Raw genomic sequence first — 27,069 nt, 5'->3', positions numbered from 1 at the left:
GATGACACCCGTGGCGACGAGTAGACTATGGTGGTACTCTGGGGAAACTGCTGTTTCCCAGTTCTCTGTTCTCTGGCCAGTTCTCAACAATGTCGCAGAAAAGAGTACCTTGGCCTCAAATGCAGGGTAGAGGTGGCCTGCCAGAGACACAGCCACCCCACCATCGAGGGTAGTGAGAGAGGTGAAAACTTATGCAGAATTTGGCACTTTTGGCATTCCATTTTTTTGGGCATCAATATAGCTCCATACTGCTGAATTTTCAATGCACGTCCGAGAAAGCATGGCTGTCAGCTCTGAATCTGATTCAGCATAAGCACACACACTATTACAGTGGGAACTCAGCATCATCATTTCCAGAACGAAACAGCCGACATCTGCCGTCAGCTGGAGCCTTAAATGAAACGCTTTTTTATGAAGGACCAGCAATCACATCCAGAAGCTGCACAGCTTGTGATGCACTAGAGAGGGAGGGGCCCTACGGGGTTGGTTCTCTGAAGGAGAAGCCCTCAGCTCTCAGGATCACCCAAGCTATTCTACTGAAGTAGACCTCTCCTGGTGGCCACCAGGGAGGGCGCTACAACAGAGAATAGACATGGGGACCGCGCTCCAAGCGTGCGCTGGGTTGCCATGACAACCCGCGCTACAGCCCGGCAGCTCGACAGCACACGACACGCTGGTGTCCCAGAGTGTCGAGCAGACCTGCAGCTGTGCTTTTACACACAAGCAGCGGCTGGCCAACAACAGAAGGGACTCAAGCTTTCCGGAGAAAGCAGAGTCAACCGGCGTGCCGACGTGGTCATGCTCCCGTGCAAAAACATGAACCACCCACGAACACAGTCTCACTTGTTTCCCAGTCATGCGAGACAGTGATCGTGGCCGTCAGTGAGGACAGGAAACGACCGTATCCAGAAACACACGGGTGGAATGTCATCTTTAGAAAGACGCAACTCACACCCATGTAAGCTCTATCAGGTGAATGCTCTCCTTGGCACTGAAGCAACCTGTCGTGCACTGTCTCTCTTCACGGCTGTCTTACCAGCCGTAAGAATGGTTATTTAACGCTCTTGGCGCACCGTTACCAGCAGTGAAAACAGCTTTTTTTGCAGAAACACAAAAACAAAAGAGAAAAGAAAGTTGACACCGCTGCCGCGCTGTATCGTTCGCACCAGACACGAGAGATCTTCCTGAAGAGCTTGCTCGTTGTTTGATCACTCAAGATTAGATAGATTAAAGCAGCACTAGGTAACTTTCAACCTTCATAATATATTTCCAAGTCTCTTGTGATAGTACATCGACTTAAAATAGGTTGAATGACACGTCTGCCATAGCCTGACGGGGTCTGTAGCGTATTTAATCGTACTTTTAAACTTCGGGTTTCGGGTAGTAACCGGCGAACAAAGAGAACTACAAAATTCGAGTGCTTTACGGCATATACGTCACTTCCACCACCACCCCCACTTCCTTAAAACCGGACGTGCGAGCCAAACTAGCGTTTGTTTGCCAAATGTTATAGTCATGGCCGAAGCAGCACAGAAAAGCAAGAAAGCAAAGGTTTTGTCGGAGCAAAGCAAAAAGAGAAAAGAGAAAGTGATCGCAATTAAAACTGGTGCGAGGATGACGCACGAGCTCAGTCTGCAGGCAGAGATGAAAGTGGGAAATATAGTAATGTCAGTTTTATGTATTTGCCGAGAGGGGGCGGGATTTTTGTTGGGAAAGTCGGGGGAGAGACGCACACTTCGATTAGACTGGATTAAGACATGCAGCATAATTGTTAAGAAAATGAAACGAAACAAATGAATAAATCAAGCCTTTATTACATAACACTAGGCTATATCATACAGCATTCAGAAAAATGTGCACCCCTAGTTCCTACATCTATGGCCCAATGACGCTACGATGAGCATTTACTAGCTACTTTAAAAAAAGCCTATGTCTAAACGGCGTGTACAAGTTTGGTAGGGGCTACATTCTTGCAAGTAAATATATAAGATGTACAAAATCATATTTTAGGATACCTAACATGTCTGTGATATTTGTTTCTTTGTCTTGCCTCAAGCTATAATGCAAATCGATTTGTAAAATTTGCAGATTCATCTATGGTAGCTTGATATTATAATATTGACGATATATGGTTATTATCTACCACTCAAACATTGCATTGAAGTATCATATAGATTCAGTAAAACGGTAACCAATAGACTAGGCTACTATAATGACGCTGGCTTGTAAACGTGAGCATCGTGATCATTTGTCGTTAGAAGAAAAATAAAACCCATGAAATGATATTCCACTGCAGAGGGGAGGTGCATCTTCAAAATTGTATGTGTGGATTGACTCGGATGAATAGTTAACCACGAAATGATCAATTTGCGCAAACAAAGTAAGTATGGTCAATTTTGAATTCATGTGGACTTACAAGATAAACTTGTTCACCAACACTGATCACACGTGTGTGGCTTCTCTCTGCTGTGGATCCTCTCATGTGTTCTCAGAGATGATGACCGACTGAATCTCTCGTCACAGTGTGAACACTTGTAAGGTTTTTCTCCAGTGTGAATTCTCTGGTGCTGTTTTAAACACATCGCTCTAGTAAAATCGACTGAAACTTTTCCCACATTGATCACACTTAAACGGCTTCTCTCTGGTGTGAACTCTCATGTCTTTTCAGATGTGATGATAGACTGAATCTCTTGTCACAGTGTGAACACTTGTAAGGTTTTTCTCCAGTGTGGATCCTCTCATGTGTTCTCAGACTTGCTGACAGACTGAATCTCTTGTCACAGTGTGAGCACTTGTAAGGTTTTTCTCCAGTGTGGATCCTCTCATGTGTTCTCAGACTTGATGACACACTGAATCTCTTGTCACAGTGTGAACACTTGTAAGGTTTTTCTCCAGTGTGGATCCTCTCATGTGTTTTCAGAGATGATGAGTCGCTGAATCTCTTGTCACAGTGTGAACACTTGTAAGGTTTTTCTCCAGTGTGAATTCTCTGGTGTTGTTTTAAACTTTGCGCTGTAGTAAAAGTCTTCTCACACTCAAAGCACATGTACTCTTTCACACCAGTGTGAGTTTTCTCATGTCCACGTAAATATTCCAGCAGTGAAAAACTCTTTCCACACACAGAACATGAATGTGGCTTCTCCTTCGTATGAACTGTCATGTGTTTCTTCAGGTTTGATGCACAGAGAGATGTTTTTCCACATTGATCACATGTGAACGGCTTCTCTCCGGTGTGGATCTTCATGTGACGCTCAAGACTACTGTTGCATGAAAATCTCTTTTCACACTGATCACACATAAATGGCTTCTCTCCAGTGTGAACTCTCATGTGACGGTCAAGATTTTGTTTGTATGTGAAACTCATTCCACACTGATCACACGTGTGCAGCTTCTCTCCAGTGTGGATTATCATGTGACGCTCAAGATTTGGTTTGTTTGTGAAACTCTTCCCGCATTGATCACACTTAAATGGCTTCTCTCCAGTGTGAACTCTTATGTGAATCTCAAGACTTTGTTTGGTTGTGAAACTCTTTCCACACTGATCACACGTGTGCAGCTTCTCTCCAGTGTGGATTCTCATGTGAATCTCAAGACTTTGTTTGTATGTGTAACTCTTTCCACACTGAGTGCAGGTGAAAGATTTCTTGGCTCTTCTTTTCTTTAAAAATATATTTTTAGTCTTTGATCGACTCAAAGGTTTTTCTCCAGGTTGGACATGATGTTCCTCCTCCACTTCACTCAGTTCTTCACTCTCCTCGCTCTCCTCCATCAGGTCTGACATGAAAGAAACAATTATTACATTTAATTTTTAGTACATCAAAATATGTCTCTTCAAAGAGAGAAATATAAAGTGGAAGGACATGAAAGTGAGCCCTGATGTAATGGTAGAAAGTAGACAACTGCTTTAAAATGTTATGATAATTTCATGCCTTTTTATAAATTGATTATATGTCCTTGAAACTTTCCATGAATGATGTAAATTTATCTTCCGATTATTATTTTTAAAACATTATAGGCACGAATCCCAGGTTTCTTTAACAAGAACTATAAAATATATTTGATCAAAGACACAATTATCGAACATGATATTAAAGGTATAGCGGAGGATTTTCTTCTTCCGGGTGGGTAGTGTATACTATTGGTCCACCTAAGTGTCAATCATTCTGGTGATATGTTTACGTAAGGCCGTTCACATGCTGGCGTGCGCTAAAAGCACATGTTGGGCTTCCCACTGATGCCGCAGTTGCGAAGATTCTACTAGACAGGTAAAGTTTGTCATGCTATTTGGAGAAATCCATTTAAAATCACTGCTAGTAGGCGTTCCCTCTCGGTCGGGAGCAAATAGAAATTGGAGAGGGCGGGTCTTTTCTAAAAGTAGGAAAGATCCTCCGCAATACCTTTAACATTCAAATATACAATACTGGCAAATTTTGTCACCAACTTTGAGATTGATATTTATTTTACTTCCCATCATGCAGCTCTTTCTACTGCATGATGGGAAGACAAGAAAATAATCTCAAAATCCATCGTCTCAGTTTTTACACAAACTGTAGCATTGACTGTATTCATCAACCCTGTTACCAAAGTCACTGTAAGAAGAATCTCTATAACTATGAATAACTTATGTGATATTTGACAAATACAACTTCATCAGTAACTTGGTGTTTACTGATTATTCCTAAAACAAAATATATTTTTAACTATGTTGAAAATGACTAAAATTCCGGACATAATATAAAGGTAAAATAGTATTTAGCTTGATCTAAAATTTATAATAAATATAAAAATGTCTTAAACATTATGTACCATTTCATAGTTAAACTGTTTATCTAAATGTGACGAAGTGCTTGAATGTTTCTAACATGAATGTTCTCCAGCATCATGAATGAATGAAGAATAAACACCAACCTCTTTGTTCTTCAGGATCTTCAGTGTGTTTCATTCTGCAGGGTTCTGGATCACTCGTGTTCTCACTGTCCTCTTTAATAAACTCAGTCTCTGCAGATTTCAGCTCTTCCTGATGCTTTCATGCTCTTCACTTGCAGCTGATGGGGATTTACAGCATTTATTGGAGAAGTACAGTGGGAGGAGCTTCACTGACCAAGTGACTGATGTGGGAGGAGCTTCACTGACCAAGTGACTGATGTGGGAGGAGATTCACAGATGATGTAATTGCAGTGGGAGGAGCTTCACTGAAGATGAATTCCCGAGTTGGAGGAGCTGATCTGCCAAAATCAGAAGTATCAATTACTGAGTTTGTTTTTATAATAAATGACACTTCTAAGTGTAGCTGGCGCGGTCTGCACTTCGCCGACTACTGCTTTGTGTTCTGGTGCACTGATGACAGGACACTGACGATCTTCAATCAGAATCAGTCTCTCTCAGTCAAGAAGAATGCAGACTCAGTATTTAATCGCATTCAAAAATCAGAAAATAAAAATTACCATGAAAAATGAACATATCGCATCAGGCTTGTGTATATCATGTGTATGCAGTGATGGGAATAACGGCGTTATAAATAAACAGCGTTATTTTTTTCAGTAATGAGTAATCTAACTAATTACCGTTTCCTCCGTTACAACGCAGTTACCGTTACTATAATTGAGTTCACTGAAGCGGTTTTCATCCTATCGGGCTCTTTCTCCGCCATAGGAACAGCAAACTTTTTTCTCAGGTGTGTGTGTGTGTGTTTCGAGGTGCCGGACTGGACAAGAGCGAACGTCGTCAGTGCGCGAGAGACCGAGTGTGTCTCGAGCATAATAGAGTTTATCATCTGCAACGTTTTAATTTGTTTACAGGGTTATAAAATAAAACTCCAAAATAATCTGCAGGGAACGTTCCCAGAAAACATCTTTGTTTGACCGGTTGTGAACACGTGCGGCAAACACGACTAGAATTTGGCTTTAAATAACCTTTGATGATGAGGTTCTCAGTAGGTTTAGGGGTGTGCGATATTGACAAAAAATGATATCTCGATATTTTCTGGGATTTTCTCGATAACGATTATTAGACGATATTTTGCTGAGTTTATCATACTGGTACTTTGGCAGGTTTAGGACTGTCGTGGACAACCGACTCCCTAAGTTTTGGATATTCTTCATACTCGGTGTGGTGGTCAGTCCCATCAGTGGCAGAAAATATTTTTCCCAATATGTTTCAATTGATTTTTTCCTAATATGGGAATTTTTACCTTTATAAAGCCATTTTTTAAACCTAATTATATGCATGCATCATCTGCTGTGTCATTTATCAAATTATATTGTAAAAATAATTGTATTTTGCATATTATACTGTAAAAAACCCATAATTATAGTTGATCATAACTAGAGATGAAATGGCACGAACATTTCATGATTATAGTTACAAAAATGATCAAGTTTATCGCAGAATCCTGTTCAAAAAGTACTACACAATGAAATCAATTCACAAAGTTTAATGTCGAAAACCAGCAAATAACAAATAAAATTAGCATCAATATGCACCTTTTGTTTACATAAACATTAAAATAATAACATTAAAAATGATGGCCAGATTTAAAAAGAGTGTCTTGCAACGTGTTATCTACTAACACGTACAAGTTCAAATAAAGTTTTGACAAATAGGTTTTATAAAACGATAAACCTCACATATTTCAGGCTTTGAATAGTTTTTTATAAAAAGAATGGTTCAAAAAAGATAAATTACCGACATTTACAATGCACATTTATATTTTATTAATAGTAAAATTCGGTCCGATTTTCCCGTGGCGTCTGTCGTTGCTATGCAACCATGCACTGCGCTCTCCATAACGACAAAGAGGTTGCAGTAGCTAATGGTTTTCCACCACCAAAAAACGCTTACTGTAGCTCTGCTACAAGATTTATTTATAGAGAAGAGAAAAACACCCGTAGTGTTTGGGTCCTCCATGTTGACTGAGCTTTCAATGTTGTTACGGAAAGGGTGAAGCTAATTGGTTGGTTCTTGTCACATGACCTGCAGTGCATTTGCGGCATTCTGAAAAGTTCTCGCTGCGCCTGGAAAAAATTAGCGTGTCGCTCCATTTGTGAGCGCGCGCTTGGGGTGCACCGAAATTTCGGTCGCCGAAAATTTCGGCCGAAAATGGCATTATCGGTTTCGGGCCGAAATAAAAAAGCCAGCCGAAAATGTCAACCGAAAATGAATGTCAACCGCGCCCCTCCCATCCGCGCGCAAGCAGGTTTCACTCACGGTCGAGCTGTTTGCACGCGTCTGCAAAGATTGTTGAGCATGTCAGCGGTATGGAAGTATTTTAAAGTTTCAGATGAGGACAACCAGCGCCGCCGCTCCCACCACGCGCATGAGCTGAGACTGAGAGGGCACCAAAAAAAGAGCGAAATGAAAAATCAATAATTATAATGCCGATATTATTACAGTAGGCTATAGAAATACAGACATCCCAAGTCTCCCGGAAGTTCCGGGAGTCTCCCGCATATTGATAGCGGCTCACTGATGCACGGCAAAGAGAGCAAGAGACCGCGCGCGTGTGCCTCATGAAGCGCATGCAATATAAAATATATATAATATATTTTAGGTTTTGTTATGTAACTGTTAGTGGTGATAAAAGTTTGATTATTCTATTGGTTTGTGATTTTTCATTTCAGATCCATTAAAAATGAAGCAATATAAATAAATATATATTAAAGTTTTTAAAAGAAGCCATTTTCGGTATCGGTTTTCGGCCAAGTGCATCCTACATTTTCGGTATCGGTTTCGGCCCAGCATTTTCATTTCGGTGCATCACTAGCGCGCGCCTACATTTGAATGAAATTGAGCGCGCAAAAGACACGATATGTGAAAGGCCCCTTGGCGAGCAAGCTTCCTCCAATCAGGCCACGAGCGACTGTCTGGTAGCTCGCGAGCGACATGTTGGAGACCCCTGGTGGAGTATGCATGCACTCTCTGCGTGTGTGTGAGGGATAGGGCGGCTATACTCGATAATGTCAAATCCCACATCGTTAAAAAAACTATTACGATATTATCGCAGACGATATCGCACACCCCTATGTAGGTTATAAAAATAAAACCCCAAAATATTATATTTTATTATTTATGTTGGTACATTGTTCAGTATTACATTGAGAACACTTTTAGTTAATCTAGTTTACTTTTGTGAGGAAGAAAATACTTCATCGCGTAGCCTAGGCAATACAGTACGTTGTAAAGGTTTTATCATTTTAATTTGAACTACAAAGAGTGTATGTGTAGCCTATGTATATTTTTTATTACTATTTATTTATTTTTTATACATTTCTTAAGCATAATTTATTTTTGGATTTGTTGGCCAGTTGTGGTCTGTGCAATAAATATTAAAAGTTCTAAACCATCTATTGTGTTTTGTTGTTTCACTATAGTAATGATAATATTTTAAAATTTCATATTGATTGGTGTTCAATGGCACTGAACAGCCCAGATGTAAAGTAAAAATTTTGCTTAATGCATGTTACTCAAAGGAATGGTTTATTTAATGTTGCATGTGTTCATGTAAAACATTAACGTTATTACATATAACGTTAAAACCCATAGTTAATAACAGAAATAACACGCAATATGACACATACACACAGTTTTGGGTAAGTTACTTAAAAAAAGTAATTAGTTATAGTTACTTCTCTCACGAAAACTTTGAAATGTACACATTGTATTCTAAACCTGGTATTGGAAGTACATACCTGTACAATTTCAAAGAGAGCAAAAGTTCAGGATTATCTCCAGTCAGAATCAGCCTAACATAAGAAAAGGGAAAACTGAAACTTGTGGGCTTCATTACAAGACGACAGAATGCATGGCGAGCAAAACAAACCACGAGGCTAACGTTAGCTATGTTAGCAATTCCTTAAGCACTCAAAACAGCAGTTCTCGACACATCTCAACTAAATGTATGTGCACTCATCATAAAATACACGTACAAGTTACCATGTGCACTAAAGCTAAAGTTACAACCGGTATATTTCAAGCTTACATTGCACTGATGTTTGTGAACACATACCTCTCTCAGTCCAGAAGAATATGCAGACTGAGAAACGAACGCTTGAAGTCAGTATATGACCACAGATAGAGGGCGCACTTACACAACAACAACTCTCCCAATACTTATGAAGTGACTGAACAATACAAGACTCACATAAATCTCACATACCCACAAAATAGAAAATGAAAGGTTGCAAAAATATTTGTCATTCTTTAACCTGTTAAATAAGCATTTATGTCTGTACTGGTGCCAATTCATTAATTATTTTAACCATTTTTATTGCTAATCCTAACATTATTTTGCTTCTGCATTAGGTATCTAGAAATATAGAAAATAACATAATGTAAATTCTTCCAAATATAAATAATGGTAAAAAAAAAACAGTTAAATCATAAACACAGAAATAAACGTAGCCAACAAATGCCCTCAGTCTGCTGACACCAATGAAATGAGCTTTAAGTGACAATTTACAGGAGATCTGAAGACATCTGCATAATAAATGAGGTGAAAACAGGAACTATTGTCATGAAATAAAGAGTGTTTTCAGCAGATCTGTTAATATTGATGAGTCTACTTTACAGTATTACTAAATAACTTATTGAATATTGTTATCATTACTAGGCTATCATTACTTTTTTCAGGTTCGGCACCAAATTACAATTAGCCTAACTTACTAAATGATTTAAATGTATTTTTAACATTGTTGTATTTAAGGACTTTTATTTGTATGAGTGTTATGTGCTGGACAATATTAAAATGTGTCATTGGAATTATTTATTTTATTTGTACTATTTATTTTAATTATAAATAAATAGTCTAGGTCTAGGTAAAAAATTTAATTTTCCTGAAACCTATTGAAATGGATTTATAGCGTTTTGGAAAAGAGCTCCTCAAATATATTTTTTTCTTTCATGTCAGACCTGATGGAAGAGAGCGAGGAGAGTGAAGAACTGAGTGAAGTGGAGGAGGAACATCATGTCCAACCTGGAGGAAAACATTTGAGTCGCTCAAAGACTAAACAGACATTTTTAAAGAAAAGAAGAGCCAAGAAATCTTTGACCTGCACTCAGTGTGGAAACAGTTTCACAACCAAACCAAATCTTGAGATTCACAAGAGAGTTCACACTGGAGAGAAGCCGTTCACATGTGATCAATGTGGGAAAAGTTTCAGTCGATCTTCACACCTCAATGAAGAGGATCCACACCGGAGTGAAACCGTTCACGTGTGATTAGTGAGGAAAGAGTTTCTCTATTAAAACTCACCTGAAGCGACACATGAAGATCCACACAGTGTAGAAACCACTTAGGCTGCGTTTACACTGCAAGTCTTAATGCACAGATCCGATGATTTGACCATATCTTGTTTTTTTTTTGCCCATCTTTTTACATTCACTTCAGACATGACTGGAATCTGATATCTGTGTTCCTTTTAAAAAAACAGAGCTGTAATAAATGCTGTAAATTCCCATCAGCTACAACTGAGCAAAGTACTTTTAAGGTGTTAATAATGTCTGCAAAGTATGTTTGCAGAACATAAAAAAAAAAGAAAACTGAAGGATTAAATCTTCCAGGTGATTCGTTCAAACATAATTCCACACAGAACTCAAATCACCAATTGAAGACTGAAAATTGACTGTTTAATGTTATTTTTTAGTATTATTTTTCTTTATTAATTTTCTTTGTGGTTTCATAATGTATTTTGTGAATTCAGACTATGTTTGTACATGTGTACTGAGCAGAGAGCTGGTAGAGCTATATTTTGCTTGGAGGTATGTGTACTATGTAACATGTTCTTTGCAGGGAAAGGAATGTTTCCACTGATGCAAGTATATCACCAAAGTAAACAACAAGGATGACGTGTACATATGACATATACGTTCTAATTTTAAGAAGCTCAAAGCAACATGTTTGTTACCTTACATGGAAGTTGTAAGTCTCTCTGTGATGTATATAAGCTAGATCTTACTGCACCACTTCAGAGAAACACGGAAACGCATAGACCTGGCGTGAATACAACATCTTCTCAAAGTTTCTCTCCTGACATACAATCTACACCAATCCAGAGCCATAAAATCCAGGCCAACAAAAACCCCCCCAGTAAGAAATGTATGGCCATGCAAGCTTCAAAGAGATGAGCCCAACAACGAAGAACGTCGTCAAGTTAGATAGTTTGGGAAAGACTGATTGGTTCAGAGACGGCACGGCTCGGGACCCACCGAGATAACCGTTTAAAACAGACCCCCTTCTTCTTGAAGACCTTTGAACCACCTCAGGGTTGAGATCTCTTAAAAACACACGATTGAGACTCTACATTTAAAAATACATAAAATCATCCCAAAACAATTCTTGACAAACTTATAAACAAACATCATCCAACCGCATGATTATATATTGGGTCTACAACCTCTATATGTGTCTATTATGCTTAGATCAGTCATGTAATTGTTATAACTATTAGATGTTTGAATGAAAGTGTGTCTTGTTTCCTATCAATACGATCATATAGTCTTAATTCAGAAGATGGCTTGATTGAAATCTGTGTAAAATGTTTCGTGTTCTTATAATAGGAATCATGTCTAAACTGTGGCCTCTGTACTCTCTCTGCTCGAGCTGGAGAGTAAAGGGATCACAGATAACACATGATTTACGATGAGAGGTGAAGAAAATACCCCCTCTCAAATAAAGACAGTGTCCAATTGGTCAGAACTCATCCAGGAGGCTGGACCAATATTTCGAGTTTAAAATCTTGGGACCCGAACAAAGGGAGGAAGAAGAAGACAGTTTTTGTTTTAGAGGAAGAGTAGATTTACACCAGACAGACGAGTAACCATGTGGACGAGCGGACGAAAGAACCCAAATCAAGATCAGAAGAACAGCTTCAGTCAAGCCATCTAACTACTCGTCTCACTTTTCTTTCTTTTCTTTTCTTAGTTTTCTTTTCTTTTCTGTTGAGAGTCTCGGTTCTAAGATAAGTTTTGCTGCAAAGTTTGCTGCACACCACGTGATTGGCCGCCCAAGACATCTATCCAGGCACGAGGAGACCGCCAACTGGGAAACCCACTTTTACACCGACAAAAGGAATCTCCAAAGCAACGCAAAGACAAGCAAGTAACCTCCAGACTCTTAACTGAACTGGTGCATTAATATAAATGTAATAACCCGCCTAAGAAACGATAGAAGGGTTACATTTATTGATGGTTTGTTCAGGTCATGTCTTATAAGTGCTTATAGAAACTTGGGATTTCATCAGCTCGCTCTTAAAACTCATTATTTCCTCACTCTCTTTCTTTCTGCAACTCGTATGAATGTGTGTGTGTGTGTGTGATTGTGTTAGATATTAGTTTTATGTGTTAGAATAATCAATAAAGTCTTGCTTGTATTTGAAAGATAATTGTTCTTGTGTCATGTGCTTACAGATTTAATGTCTTAAATTGCTGATCTAAGTTACCTTTCTAATAAATAGTGTTTGCACTATAGTTTGGATATTTATATCCGCTGCAGAGCTTATAGTTACAGACCGCTTAAATGAATGAGTCATTTGCTCTGCCGTATAAATTATTATTTTAAAGATAAATTAATTCATAATTCCTTTTGAGCTGTTAAGCTTTCGGATTAACCTGTCTGTGACCCCTTACATACTTATTATACATATTACGTAATTACACACTGGTCTTTGACCCTATTAAAACAAACTCAGTAACTCATATACTTTGATTTTGGCAGATCAACTCCTCCCACACCAATCACATCATCAGTGAAGCTCCTCCCACACCAATCACATCATCAGTGAAGCTCCTCCCACTGTAATTATCCAATAAATGCTGTAAATTCCCATCAGCTGCAAGTGAAGACGAGCATGAAAGCATCAGGAAGAGCTGAAATCTGCAGAGACTGAGTTTATTAAAGAGGACAGTGAGAACACGAGTGATCCAGAACCCTGCAGAATGAAACGCACTGAAGATCCTGAAGAACAAAGAGGTTGGTGTTTATTCTTAGTGATGGGCAGATCGAGGCTTCGTGAAGCAATGAAACAGTTGAACCAAATGGTCCATATTGTTTCGAGGCTTCGAATCAATCCGACACCCGTCTCCACGGTGACACCTAGTGGTCACTTGCAGGTGTTGATCTGAAACAACCTTGACGAGCCATTACATTTTTTTTTATTTTTTATTATTGTACTTTTCTAATATGTGAATCTTGTAACATATAGGCTCATCACTGTGCATAATGTTATTTTGGTCCTGCAAAATGTATATTAATAAAATAAATCAAGCCACAATGTCTCACTTTTTTAGATATTTTTATTCAAAAATATTAATTTCTCTGCTGTGGAAGGACTAGCCTACTTCTTTTTTTACAGATAATTTCTCCAGCCTTTGAAAAAATCTTCTCACAAGGGACACTTGTTGCTGGAATGCAAAGATATTTTTTAGCCATGACATACAAATGAGGAAAGATTACTGCTCGCTCTTTCCAGTAAGTTAGTGGATCATGAGTTCTGGGCAAATACGCATCGTTGATGTATTTTTTCACTTCCACTGTGGCATCAGCTGTAGCATTGTGTATCATCTGGGTTTGATGGATACGAGTATCAAAAAGTTCCCATAAACTGTCCTGTGTTTCTACTGGTGTTGATGTTGATGATGTTGATGGGTCTGATGTTGACATTTCTATCCCTATCTTTAATCTATCTATGTATCTATCTATCTATTAATCTAGCTGTCTATATATATTTATATCTATGTATCTATTAATGTGTCACTATATGTATACTCTGTGTCTCTAGCCTATCAGTCAATGTGTTGTGTAAATTTAAATGTAAGCCTAAATATAACTAAACAAACCGCACTATAAATGTCGTTATATCACCAAAAAATCGGCTATCTCAATATCAAACTCATCTCACAAAAACCCACGAGGTCAATATGCGTTGATTTCACTTTTATACAGATGTGCGATCATGTGGTCTGTTTCCGACCGTGTCAATCAAACGCTGATTCGGCGGATCACACCTGATGAACCACTCGTGAAACACTTCGAGGCTTCGTTTGGCCATAGTCACGTGACATGGGTGTTTTGAATCACGCTTCGGATCAGTGTTTCGAAACATCTGCGCTTCGGGATCTCGCAAAGCTTCGGAAGGAGTGTTTCGCGTCAGCCATCCCTATTTATTCTTCATTCATTCATTTAAGAAACATTCAAGCACATTCTCACATTTAGATAAACAGTGTGAAACACTATGAAATCGTGTGGGATCAAACAAAATCAAACAAATATAATTTTAGCTCTTTCAATTTACACTTTATTATTATTATTATTATCATTATATATTTTAAAAAATAAACAGTAAACTTTTATCAAGTAAAATAAATTTCCAAAATGGTTGACAGTGTTGTAAGCGTGACTTAAGCAATATCTGATTTAAGTTGTATTTCTCATAAGTTATAGAAGTTCTACAGTTCTAGAGATCATTCTTTCCTACAATAACTTTGGTAACCGGGTTGATAAATACAGTCAATGCTACAGTTGGTAAGGACATTGTAACATTGTAAGGAAAAATAAAAAAATAAAATCAGTTCATGAAGCTATGTTTATCTATATATCTGTTTTTGCTGTGTGCAATTTCTGTAATTTTGAAAGCAGACTATAATGCTTTAGTAAGTCAAGTCACCTTAGCGCGTTTAACAATACAGATCGTATCAAAGCAGCTTCACATTGATAACATGAAAATAATACAACAAAGTTTGTTTTTAGAACAAAATTGCATCATCGTCCACTTTAAGGCAGATCAATAATATTGATGAATGTTAAATGTCCCCAACTAAGCAAGCCAGAAGGTAAGGCAACAGCGGCAAGGAACCAAAACTCCATCAGTGACAGAATGGAGAAAAAAACCTTGGGAGAACCCAGGCTCAGTCGGGGGCCAGTTCTCCTCTGGCCAATGAGTAAACAGTATATGATTATGATTCAGGAGCATTACAGGTCAGAAGTTCAGAATGAATCAGAACATTTATCCAGTTCCAGATGGTTGGAGTCGGAGGGGAGGGGGAGAGACTAGTTGACACTTCAGGACAGCGGTATCGTCGTGTCCAGGCGCTAGTCCTTCATCAGATCTGGATACGCCCTGGTTCCGATGGACAGCGGTAAACTAATATTAGCGTAGACGCCATCCTTCTTATGATGTACAAAGTACCGGGTACATCAGGATTTATAGGAAGTGTTCCCGGTCCTGGCTGATCTAAACTATGCAGCCTAACGTTAAGTTATAGAAGTCTATAATGTGTTGTGTATGCTAGGCCGAAGAGATGTGTTTTTAGTCTAGATTTGAACTGACAGAGTGTGTGTGCTTCCCCGACAATGTTAGGAAGATTGTTCCAAAGTTTTGGTGCTAAATAGGAAAAGGATCTCCCGCCAAAACCAGTCGATTTTGATATTCTAGGTATTATCAACTGAACTAAATTTTGAGATCGCAATAGACGTGAAGGACTATAATGCGTTAAGTGCTCGCTCAAGTACTGCGGAGCTAAACCATTTAGTGCTTTGTAAATAATCAGCAATATTTTTAAATTTATACGATGTTTAATAGGGAGCCAATGCAGTGTTGACAGAACGGGGCTAATATGGTCATACTTCCTGGTTCTGGTAAAAACTCGAGCTGCTGCATTTTGAACCAGTTGTAGTTTATTAAGTGTGTCGAGCAACCACCCAGTAGAGCATTACAATATTTTAATATTGACGTAATTTAGATATATTTTTAAGATGGAAAAATTCTGTTTTACAGATACTAGACACGTGACTTTCAAATGAAAGATTGGTATCAAAGAGCACACCCAAGTTCCTAACCGACGACGAGGACTTAACAGAGCAGCCATCAAGTGTTAGACAGTACTCTAGGTTATTACGTGAGGAAGTTTTTTTTTGTCCAATAATTAGAATCTCTGTTTTTTCAGAATGAAGTAGTAGGAAATTACTAGTCATCCAGTTTTTTTTATATATCTGCTAGTTAATTTTGTGAATTTGTAAGTTTCTTCAGGGCGTGACCTATAGACCTGATTCTCCTCGGCATAACAGTGAAAACGAATGCCATGCTTCCTAATGATATCTCCTAATGGTAGCATGTACAGAGTAAACAGCAATGGTCCTAGTACTGAGCCTTGTGGTACACCATACTGAACTTTTGATCGATAAGACATCTCTTAATTTACTGCTACAAACTTATAACGGTCAGATAAGTATTATTTAAACCGTGCTAGTGCAATTCCACTAATGCCAACATCATTTTCAAGTCTATTTAAAAGGATGTTGTGGTCGATAGTGTCAAATGCAGCATTAAGATCGAGTAACACTAATAGAGAGGTACAACTACAATCGGATATTAAGAGCAAATAATTTGTGACTCTAATGAGAGCTGTCTGAGTACTATGGTACGGTTTAAATCCTGATTGAAAATCCTTGAAGATATAATTTCTTTCTTAAAAGGAACATAGGGTAACACTTTAGATTACAGCCCGGAAAGTACTGCGTAATTAAGACAAATTTACAGCGTAACTTCCTGTAATTATAGTGTACCTATGAAGTACTTGCATTCAAGTATGAGGAAACAATATGTAAAGTTTGGGGAATACAGGGGTAACAACCAGGAGAATTAAACAAATATTTATACTGTAAGTATTATAGAACTAAGGGGTACTTAGGTTTCCGAGTCAGTGATATTAGATTGTGTGTATGTATTTTTATTGTAGGCTACTTACCCTGTAACTACATGGAACAAGAGGGTAACAAGCACCACTTTAATTTATGGCCCGCAATGTCACACTTACCCTGTAACTACATGGAACAAGAGGGCAACAAGCTCCACTACATGAAACAAGAGTATCTTTCACCAATATTTAAGCAAAAGTTGCAATTGTTTTAGTTTTCAGTTCACTTTTGTTAAAAAGATTACTGTATAAATGCATAGATTTGTACCCTGTAATTTTTTTAAAGCCTATAGTATTGGTACACCATTATTACAAAAAGGTACACAGTGTATGTTTTTGCTAAATTGGTCCCAAATGTGATTGTTGTATCATAATAGTAGAATAAGGACTTAATACTTACAGTATAAATATATCTATTTTTATTCTTCTGGTTGTTACCCCTTTATTCCCTGTTGTTCCCTTATACTTACACATAAGTACGTTATAGGTACACTACAATTACAGAAAGGTATGCTGTTAAATCGCTTTAATTACACAGTACTTTCCGGGCTGTAATCTAAAGCGTTACCAAAGTTTTCCAAGTGATATCAGATTGTGTGTTTACATGTGTTTTTATTGTACTTACCCTGTAACTACATGAAACAAGAGGGTAAGAAGCACCACTTTAATTTACGGCCCGCAATGTCATACTTACCCTGTAACTACATGAAACAAGAGTATATTTCCCCAGCATTAAAAAAAAAAAAAAAGTTGCAATAGTTTTACTTGCCTTGAAACAACTTAATCAGTGCACCTTTGCAATAAAAACAAATGAGCCTACTTTATAAATGCACTGATATATAGGCTACCCCGTAATTTGAAAAAAAGCCTTTATGTATTTTTTATACACTATTATTACAAAAAGGTGCAGTGTATGTAGCCTACTCGCTAAATTGCTCCCAAAAGTAAGATCGTATTGTATTATAAGTACCCCATAGTTCTAAAATACTTACAGTATAAATAATTTGCCTAAATATATATATTTTTTTTCCTGGTTGTTACCCCTTTATTCCAAAACTTTACATTGTTCCCCTATATACTTACACGTACGTACTTTATAGGTACACTGTAATTACCGAAAGTTACACTGTAATTTCATTGTAATTACGCAGTACTTTCCGGGCTGTAATCTAAAGCGTTACCAGAAACTCATACAGGTTTGAAACAACTTGAGGGTGAGTAAATGATGACAGAATTTTTTATTTTGGGGTGAACTATCCCTTTAAGCACCAACACTTCAAAAGAATTATATTTGAAACTAGACGACTTAGTAATTCTGAAAATATAAAATACAGCAACACCTCCCCTTTGCCTTTCAGACGAGGTTCATGTTTATAACCGTAATCTTGGGGGGTGGACTCGTTTAAAGTAATGTAATTGTTTGGTTTTACATCTAGGTTATAGTCTGTAATCATATCATTAACAATAAGTGCATTTGAAGTAAGAGATCGAATACTCAGCAACCCAAGCTTTATCATTTGTTCATTTGTATTATATCTGTTTTTTATTTGTTGAACATACATTTTTACCCTTAGATAGGTTTGGACATTATTATTATTATTATTATTTTTGTATTTCCTAATTCGGGGAACAGACACAGTCTCTATATGATGATATCTAGGTGAAAGAGTCTCAATGCGATGGGATTTATCTGACCTGGGTGACGTGAGACAGCTAGTAGACGGTCGGTTTAGCCAGTCTGTCTGCTTCCTGACCTGGGCCCCAGATTGTCATGTTTGAGCTCTAAGACTATGTGCCAAATTACTAGAGAGAAGAGCAGCACCATCCCAGGAGGGATGAATACCATCTATTTTCAACTGGTCAGGTTTGCCCCAAAAACTTTTCCAATGGTCTATGAATCCTATATTATTTTGCGGACACCACTTAGACAGCCAGCCAGACAATTCTGTGGCGTTCCGTTTAATACAGGAAGTTCCATTAGTGACAGGATTCCGTGATTCCATCCTGTTTTCTGCATCTCGGGAATCAAATGCTCTACATGGTATTTGCAGTATTAAAGAGAGTTAGTTTTGTGAGTTATTTATTGTTGTTACTATTAGTGTAAGAAGGGTATGTGTTTAATCCGCTCTCTACACACTCTACATAGCGCTCTTCATGGCCATTGAATAGATACAGAAGCTGTTTGAGCAACGCACCGGTGTGAGTTTATGAAAAATACATATCGTCTCGAGATTGAAACCGGTTTACCGCCCAGTATTAGTCATAACCTCCGACTAATAATCAGACTTATGAGTTTGTGAGATCAGCATTATTGGCCGGAGTGAAACTCTAAGTAACACTGGAATCCAAATGAACCCCGTAAAATATAATGCAAAGAGTTTAATAGAATAATCAAATGTCTATTTAAATTATTAGATAAATTACCAATAATTAATTAGCTTTCCAACTTGAAATTGAACTGGAACGCAGCAAAACTTGTGTTTTAATTGGAATGATAAGTCTAATGTGACCAGACTGTAATAATGAAAGTTAAGTCAAATAAATTAAATACCAATCTAAACATTGGTATCGACATTATGACACTATTGTATAATTTTAATGCTAATATAACATTAGATAATTGTGTCATTGATCAAATTTATTTAATAGTTCTTGCTACAGAAACATGGGATTTGCTCATTTATGGATAGTACTTTTTATTAAATCAGAGCACTTTTTATGTAATTTCACTTCACATTTATCTCTTTGAATTCTTTTTGTTGTATTTAAAATGAAATGCATTTATTTTTCTTTCATGTCAGACCTGATGGAAGAGAGCGAGGAGAGTGAAGAACTGAGTGAAGTGGAGGAGGAACATCATGTCCAACCTGGAGAAAAACCTTTGAGTCGCTCAAAGACTAAACAGACATTTTTAAAGAAAAGAAGAGCCAAGAAATCTACAACCTGCACTCCGTGTGGAAAGAGTTTCACAACCAAACCAAATCTTGAGATTCACATGAGAGTTCATACTGGAGAGAAGCCGTTCACGTGTGATCAATGCGGGAAGAGTTTCACACAAAAACCCCATCTTCAAGGACACATGAGGATCCACACTGGAGAAAAACCATATGCATGCAATCAGTGTGAAAAGAGTTTTAAACACAAACTCAGTCTTAAGATTCACATGAGAGTTCATACTGGCGAGAGACCTTTCACATGTGATCAATGTGGGAAAGGTTTCGTGGAGTCATCAACCTTTGTGAAACACATGAGGATCCACACTGGAGAAAAGCCGTATGCATGTGATCAGTGCGAAAAGAGTTACTCAGAAAAACGAAGTCTTGACCTTCACATGAGAATCCACACTGGAGAGAAACCATTCATGTGTGTACAGTGTGAAAAGAGATTCTCAGACAAACAATGTCTTAAGCTTCACATGAGAATTCACACTGGAGAGAAGCCGTTCACATGTGATCAGTGCGGGAAGAGCTTCACACAAAAATCTCACCTTAATGGACACATGAGGATCCACACTGGAGAAAAGCCACACTCATGTGATCAGTGTGGAAAGAGTTTTGCAGAATCATCATCCCTTAATGTTCACATGATGATCCACACTGGAGAGAAGCCGTTCACATGTGATCAATGCAGCAAACAGTTTATTTTGGCATCACAGCTGAAGACGCACATGACAGTTCATAAGAAGGAGAAGCCACATTCATGTTCTGTGTGTGGAAAGAGTTTTTCACTGCAGCAATATTTACATAAACATGAGAAAACTCACACTGGTGTGAGAGAGTACATGTGCTTTGAGTGTGGGAAGACTTTTACTGCAGCAAACAGTTTAAAACTGCACCAGAGAATTCACACTGGAGAAAAACCTTACAAGTGTTCACACTGTGACAAGAGATTCAGTGTGTCAGCAAGTCTGAGAACACATGAGAGGATCCACACTGGAGAAAAACCTCACAAGTCTTCACACTGTGACAAGAGATTCAGGGACTCATCACATCTGAGAACACATGAGAGGATCCACACTGGAGAAAAACCTTACAAGTGTTCACACTGTGATAAGAGATTCAGAGTGTCATCACATCTGAAAACACATGAGAGGATCCACAGCAGAGAGAAGCCGCACACATGCGATCAGTGTGGAAAGAGCTTCACGCAAAAACAACATCTTCAAGTACACATGAGAATCCACACTGGAGAAAAGCATGCAATCAATGTGGAAAGAGTTTTAAACACAAAGACTATCTTAGGATTCACGTGAGAGTTCATACTGGAGAGAGACCGTTCACATGTGATCAATGTGGGAACAATTTCATGGAGTCAGCAACCCTTAAGAGACACATGATGATCCACACTGGAGAAAAGCCGTATGCATGTGATCAGTGTGAAAAGAGTTTCTCAGTAAAACAATGTCTTGACCTTCACACGAGAATCCACACTGGAGAGAAACCATTCATGTGTGTACAGTGTGAAAAGAGATTCACAACCAGACAAAGTTTTAATGTTCACATGAGAGTTCATACCGGAGAAAAGCCGTTCACATGTGATCAGTGCGGGAAGAGCTTCACACAAAAAACACACCTAATGGGACACATGAAGATCCACACTGGTGAAAAGCCACTGTAAAAAAAGAAAAGTTGACACAACTTAAAATCGCAAGGCAAGCTGCACAGCTTTTTTGAGTTTACTCAACTTTTAATCAAAGTAGTTCACTTAACTCAATTCACTGAGTAAGGTCGCATGTTTCCCAACTTAAGATCTTTTGTTCAGCTGATTGGGTTTTTATAGTTAAAACAAATTATACAATTTCAACTTTTAATGTTATTTTCACATGACTTAATAAAGTATGTTCAATTGACTATAAATGTGTTTTTAATCAACATTATTACAAGGTTAAAAAATAAAGCTAAAACTACAGGCTTGATATTTTGGTCCAGGATTTATTTTAAATCAGCAGAAACACATTGGTGTGGAAATGAAAAGACAACGTTTAACACTTTATCTATACTCCTTATTAAAAAAGTAATATAAAGAGTAGGCAGAAGAAGAAAATACCTTTTTTAAAAGAGTACTTTAACATTCAAAGTGTTATCGCATTCAAATGGTCCTAAATACTTTAAAAGTTCAGTTCAGTTTAACTTTATTGTCAGACTCAGGGTCCATTAGAACACCATACAACATTACAGACACTAAAACAAAAACAATAAAAAAAAAAAAAAAAAAAAACAATGACCTATTATAAAAGACAGTTATTCCAGTGCTTCCACAGAGGTGACTGGTATAGCACCACGTACAAAGTGTAACACGTAACATATAAGACACGACAAAGTGACAGACAAACAACAAGGAGACAACACCACTGGGAAACAAGAACGTATAATTATTATTGAGTAGAATGGTCTTGAGCAAATTCTCCTAAAAAATTTTTTTAAAATAAAATAAAAAAAGGGTATTTGAGGGGGAAAAAAGGTTTAGAGATGTTATGCATAGGTTTCGATAGTGTATGCCTATGTGTATGTATGAAGTGATAGCTACAGGGACAAAAGCAAGAAGAAGAAAAAAGAATGAAAGAAGAGAAAAAAAAAAGTATAAACTTATATAACGGAAAGGGTGGTATGTGTCTGGAAATGTACTTGGCTTGTAGTTATATTTATGTGATATTATGAAATGTCCAAGATGTCAAAAAAAAAGGGACCAGGTGTCTTCAAAGGCTGATATCTGCCTCCTTCTGTGTGCATTGTGTTTCTCCATTGAAATGTGTTCTGAGATTAAATTTTTCCAGTGATTGATATGGCAAGATTTCTTTGATTTCCAATTCTGGAGAACTACTTTCTTAGCGACAGCTAGAGAGATGAGCAACGGATTCCTATATTTTTTTGGGATATAGATATCAGAGAAGTCGCCTATGAGACAAAGTGATGGTGACGATGGGATTCTGTGGCTCAAGATAGTGGAAAGTGTCTCAGTGACTGTAATCCAAAAAGAATGAACTGGTTGGCAGTGCCACATGGCGTGCAAATAGTCGTCTGTGCGACCTAAAGTGCATTGTGAACAAATATCGGTATTGTCTAGGCCCATTTTGAACATTTTACTTTGAGTGATGTGAGTTCTGTGAATAACTTTATATTGTATAAGCTGCAGATTTGTGTTATCGGTCATGAAAAATATGTTCCTACAAATTTGTTCCCAGTACTCAGGGTTGGAAGAGACAGTCAAGTCGGTTTCCCACTTGGTTATTGGAAGTGTTATTGTTGTGTTTTGGTTGGAAATCATTGTATATAGCTGAGAAGTTAATTTTGTAAAGTTATTAACTTTCATAAGGTCTTCTATAAGCTGAGAAGGCTGTAATGTATTGTTGGTAAGTGTGATTTTATCTTTAATTTGAAGTTTAAGTTGTTGATATTGAAGGAAATGTTCTCTCCCAACCCCGTATTTCTGTGTGAGTGTGTTAAATGACATGAAATAGTGGTTCTCAAATAAGTGGTGAAGATGTGTGATTCCTTTTTGTGCCCAAATGGGGAAATAGAGAGGTTTATTATGTATCATAAATTCTGGGTTGTGCCAGAGTGGGGTGAACTTGTTTAATTGTAATGATGATTTTGTGATTTGGTTCGTTTTCCACCAGGCTGTCAGAGTTGAATGGATGGTAATGCGTTGGCAAAAATTGGATTTCTTGATTGATTGTGAGAGGAAGGGAAGGTCTGCAACTGAAATATTTGTGCATTGGTTTTGTTCCAATTCCAGCCACGGGAGATTACACTTGTGTATATTGATCCATTTAACTAGGTACTGTAATTGATTTGCCAGGAAGTAGTGATGGAAGTTTGGTGCCTCAAGCCCCCCATGTGATTTTTTATTTTGTAGTGTTGAGAGTGATATTCTAGGTTTTTTGTTTTTCCAGTAAAATTGTGTTGTTAATGAATTAAGAGTTTTGAACCATTTCTCTGTAGGAGTGATGGGGATCATAGAAAAAAGGTAGTTAATTTGGGGTAGAATTTTCATTTTCACTGCAGCTATTCTTCCGATGAGTGTGAGTGGGTGTTTTGACCAGCGTTTATATTCGTCTTCAATTTTCTTTAGAAGTGGAGTGTAGTTGAGGATGAAAAGCTCTGACAGCCTGGGGGAAATCTGAATCCCTAGGTACTTGATGTTGCCTGTGTGAAGATGGAGGGGTGTATCCTGAGCTCCAGAATCCCATGCATCACCTGAAATAGGTAGTAAAATCGACTTGTTCCAATTAATAGTATAATGCGAGACAAGGGAGAATTTGTTGATGATATTGAACGTTTCTTGAAGTGATACTCGTGGGTTCTGTAAATAAAGTAAAAGATCATCTGCATATAAACTGATTTTGTGTTGTACGTTGTCTACCTGAATTCCTTTGATTATGATGTTTTGTCGTATTGCTGCTGCGAGTGGTTCAATGAAAATGGCAAAGAGAGAGGGCGAGAGTGGGCATCCCTGTCTGGTGCCCTGATGCAGTGTGAAACTCTGTGAAGTAATTCCATTAGTGGTGATGGTGGCCCTGGGTGATGTGTACAGTATTTTAATACAGTGAATGAACGACTCTCCAAAACCGAACTTGTTGAGTGTATTGAATAAAAAAGACCAGTTTACCTTATCAAAAGCTTTTTCTGCATCAAGTGAAATGATAATGGTTTTTTGTTGTCTTTCTTGTGCTATATTAAATAGATTAAAAAGTCTGCGGACATTATCTGTGGCGTGTCTATTCTTTATGAAGCCTGTCTGATCTGGATGAATGAGTATGGGGGTGACTGTTTCTATTCTGGTTGCTAGTGCTTTGGTGATAATTTTTAAGTCAGTATTCAATAGTGAGAGAGGTCGGTAGCTAGAAGGGTGAGATGGATCTTTGTTGGGTTTTAGCAGTAATGTCATGGCTGCTGTATTCATGTGTGTGGGTATGGTAGATGATGATTTAATTTCTATAATTACCCTATTAAATAGTGGTGATAATATGTCCCAAAAGTGTTGGTAGAATTCAGCTGGTAATCCATCTGGCCCGGGAGATTTATTGCTAGGAATTTTATTGAGTGCTTTAGTAAGTTCATTAAGGCTAAGGGGTGCGTCTAGAACATTGGTTTGTTCTGCAGTTAATTTTGGCAATGTCAGACTGTTCAAGAAAGTGTCGATTTCTGATTGAGTAGGTTGGTGAGTGGGGGAATAGTGGTTGCTATAGAAATTCCGAAATGTGTTATTTATATCCTGTGGGTTTTGATTAATGTTTCCGGTGTCGTCTAAGATGGCTAGGATGATTGATTTCTCTTTCTTATGTTGTAGTAAATTTGCTAAATATTTACTGTTAGCTTTATTACTATATTGAAAACCATTATATTTCAGTTGCTGAATTTGAAATTGTGTTTTTTTCTGTATGATATCGTCAATTTGTGTTTTAAGATCCTTTAATTCTCTCTGTTTTGGTTCACTGGGATTGTGAGATATTTCATTTGTTAGAAATTTGATTTTCTGCTCTAATATATTTTACAATTGTTGTTGCTGTTTTTTCCTATATGAAGAGTACGATATAATTTTTCCTCTGATTACGGCCTTTCCAGTTTCCCATAACAGTGAAGGTGACGTGTCTGGAGAGTCGTTCATCTCCAAAAAGAATGCCCACTCTCGCCTTATCAGAGTTTAATTGGGGTCTTCTAATAATGAGGTATTGAAGCGCCATATAGTTGAAGTTTTAGCATATGTTTGAATATTTATAGACAAAGAGATAGGAGCATGATCACTAATTACAATTGGATGGATTGTGTTATCTGATATCTTAGTTATTAACGAATTGCTGATAAGAAACAAGTCGATTCTAGATGAACATTGATGGACTGTAGAAAAATATGAATATTCCCTTAGAGAAGGGTTCCTCATTCTCCAACTGTCGCCAAGGCCATAGTCCTCCATATATTGCTTTATTATGTCAGTGGAGTGCCAGTTTCTTAAATTGCCAGAGACGCTTGAGCGGTCAATTATAGGATTGATGACTGTATTAAAGTCTCCGGCTATGATGAGGTTGTTTGAATTTGATAGTATGGAAAAGATATTGTGGAAGAAAGAAGGATCATCATTGTTAGGGCCATAAATGTTTGCCAATGTAAATGTTGTATGATTTAGAATTGCAGTGATGATGATGAATCTACCATCTGGATCCATAATAGATTGTTTTAGTGAGAAATGAATGTCTCTATGTATTAAAATAGAAACACCTCTTTGTTTGCTATTATATGTTGAAGAAAATATTTTGTCAAATTGTTTGAAATTAAGGTGTTGCAAATCTGTGTCTGTTAAGTGTGTTTCTTGAAGGAAGCAAACATCAGCCCCCAATTTTGTTATATGATTAATTACTTTAAGTCTTTTGGTTTGGTTACGAAAGCCGCGTACATTCCATGTTATCAATTTAAGTGATTGCATGCGTGTATGTCAGGTATATCAAAATTGTGGGCTAGCACGTATATATGGCTTAAGAGCCATATGTAGTGATGAAGAGAAAAATGGAATGAGGAGGGGGAGAGAAAGATTGAGGGGGGGCTTGGTTTTACTTGGGATTAAGCTTAAAGGTAGTAGTGGTGTTGAACATAAATGCAAAACTAACAAACAGACACTGGACAAGAGTACTTTACACATATAGACAAAGACAAACATAGAGTCAAGACATAAATATTCAATATACAAAGAAAGGCACATGCCTTATCAGTGATTGAAAGGAGGGAAGGACGGAGAGAGAGAGCGAGAGAAGGAGACAGGCTGCTAATCAAAAGAGAGAGTATGAGCACAGATTTACATTTTCAGAGGTGTGGGAGAGAATTATTCAGAAGAGCCATGGTGTTATTTTTTGACTTCGGAATAATTGTCCATTTATGTAGAGTTTATCAACTGCCAATACTGCACGTATGTTGTTTTTCCGGTTTTCTTTTAATATGGGATAGAGAACTTTTCTTCGTTCGTTTATTTCTCGTGGGTATTGATCATTCATTCCAAAATGAGTGTCCTTGAGTAGTTTTCCTTTGCTTTTAACCAGTTCCTTTTGTTGATAGTGTTCAAATTTTACAATGATGGGACGAGTTTTGTCCTGCAGTTGTTTGCCGAGACGATGAACTCGATGGAAAGTAATATTTTGAACGACGTCAGCGGGTAATTTGAGTTGAGAGTGCATGAAGTTTTGAATCTGTAACTCTGGGTTATCGGGTGATGTTTCTGGAATGCCTGAGAAGATGAGGTTATCGCGCATCGAGCGTGTTTGGATGTCTAGAATTGTTCCTTTCATCTGTTTGTTTTCTGCAGTGATATTTTGCATTTGCTGGGTGAGTGTTATTGACGTTTGAAGCTCTTGATTTGATTGTTGTAGTGTTTCGATTTGATTGTGAGCAAATTCAA

General features: G+C 37.7%; 2 protein-coding genes across 3 annotated transcripts in view; one reads left to right on the top strand and one right to left on the bottom strand.

The window, feature by feature from the left end:
- The window catches only part of LOC307000573 (uncharacterized protein), a 54,840-nt gene extending 45,784 nt beyond the window's left edge, over window positions 1-9,056 (bottom strand). The window contains exons 1-4 of one of the 2 annotated variants that reach the window (XM_079616219.1): window positions 9,005-9,056; window positions 8,688-8,741; window positions 4,909-5,225; window positions 1,795-3,774 (exon numbers count right to left, since the gene is read on the bottom strand). In XM_079616219.1, the coding sequence (XP_079472345.1) occupies window positions 2,627-3,774; window positions 4,909-4,942 (1,182 nt within the window). In that variant the 5' untranslated portion in view covers window positions 4,943-5,225; window positions 8,688-8,741; window positions 9,005-9,056 and the 3' untranslated portion in view covers window positions 1,795-2,626. Of the gene's footprint in view, window positions 1-1,794; window positions 3,775-4,908; window positions 5,226-8,687; window positions 8,742-9,004 lie in introns of those variants that run through there. The other variant, XM_079616216.1, reaches the window with a different exon arrangement.
- Window positions 9,057-12,818: 3,762 nt separating this feature from the next.
- Window positions 12,819-21,717, top strand: LOC307002651 (uncharacterized protein). Its single transcript, XM_079620481.1, has 2 exons — window positions 12,819-12,964; window positions 19,488-21,717. Exons 1-2 carry the CDS (start codon window positions 12,931-12,933, stop codon window positions 20,936-20,938), a joined length of 1,485 nt encoding a protein of 494 aa, XP_079476607.1. The 5' UTR covers window positions 12,819-12,930; the 3' UTR covers window positions 20,939-21,717.
- The last annotated feature ends 5,352 nt before the right edge of the window (window positions 21,718-27,069 follow it).

The sequence above is a fragment of the Phoxinus phoxinus genome (genome assembly GCF_949152265.1).
Source record: "Phoxinus phoxinus genome assembly, chromosome: 1".
Lineage (NCBI taxonomy): Eukaryota > Metazoa > Chordata > Actinopteri > Cypriniformes > Leuciscidae > Phoxinus > Phoxinus phoxinus.
Note: the sequence above shows the minus strand (reverse complement) of the source record. Positions and strands in the feature narration are given on the sequence as shown.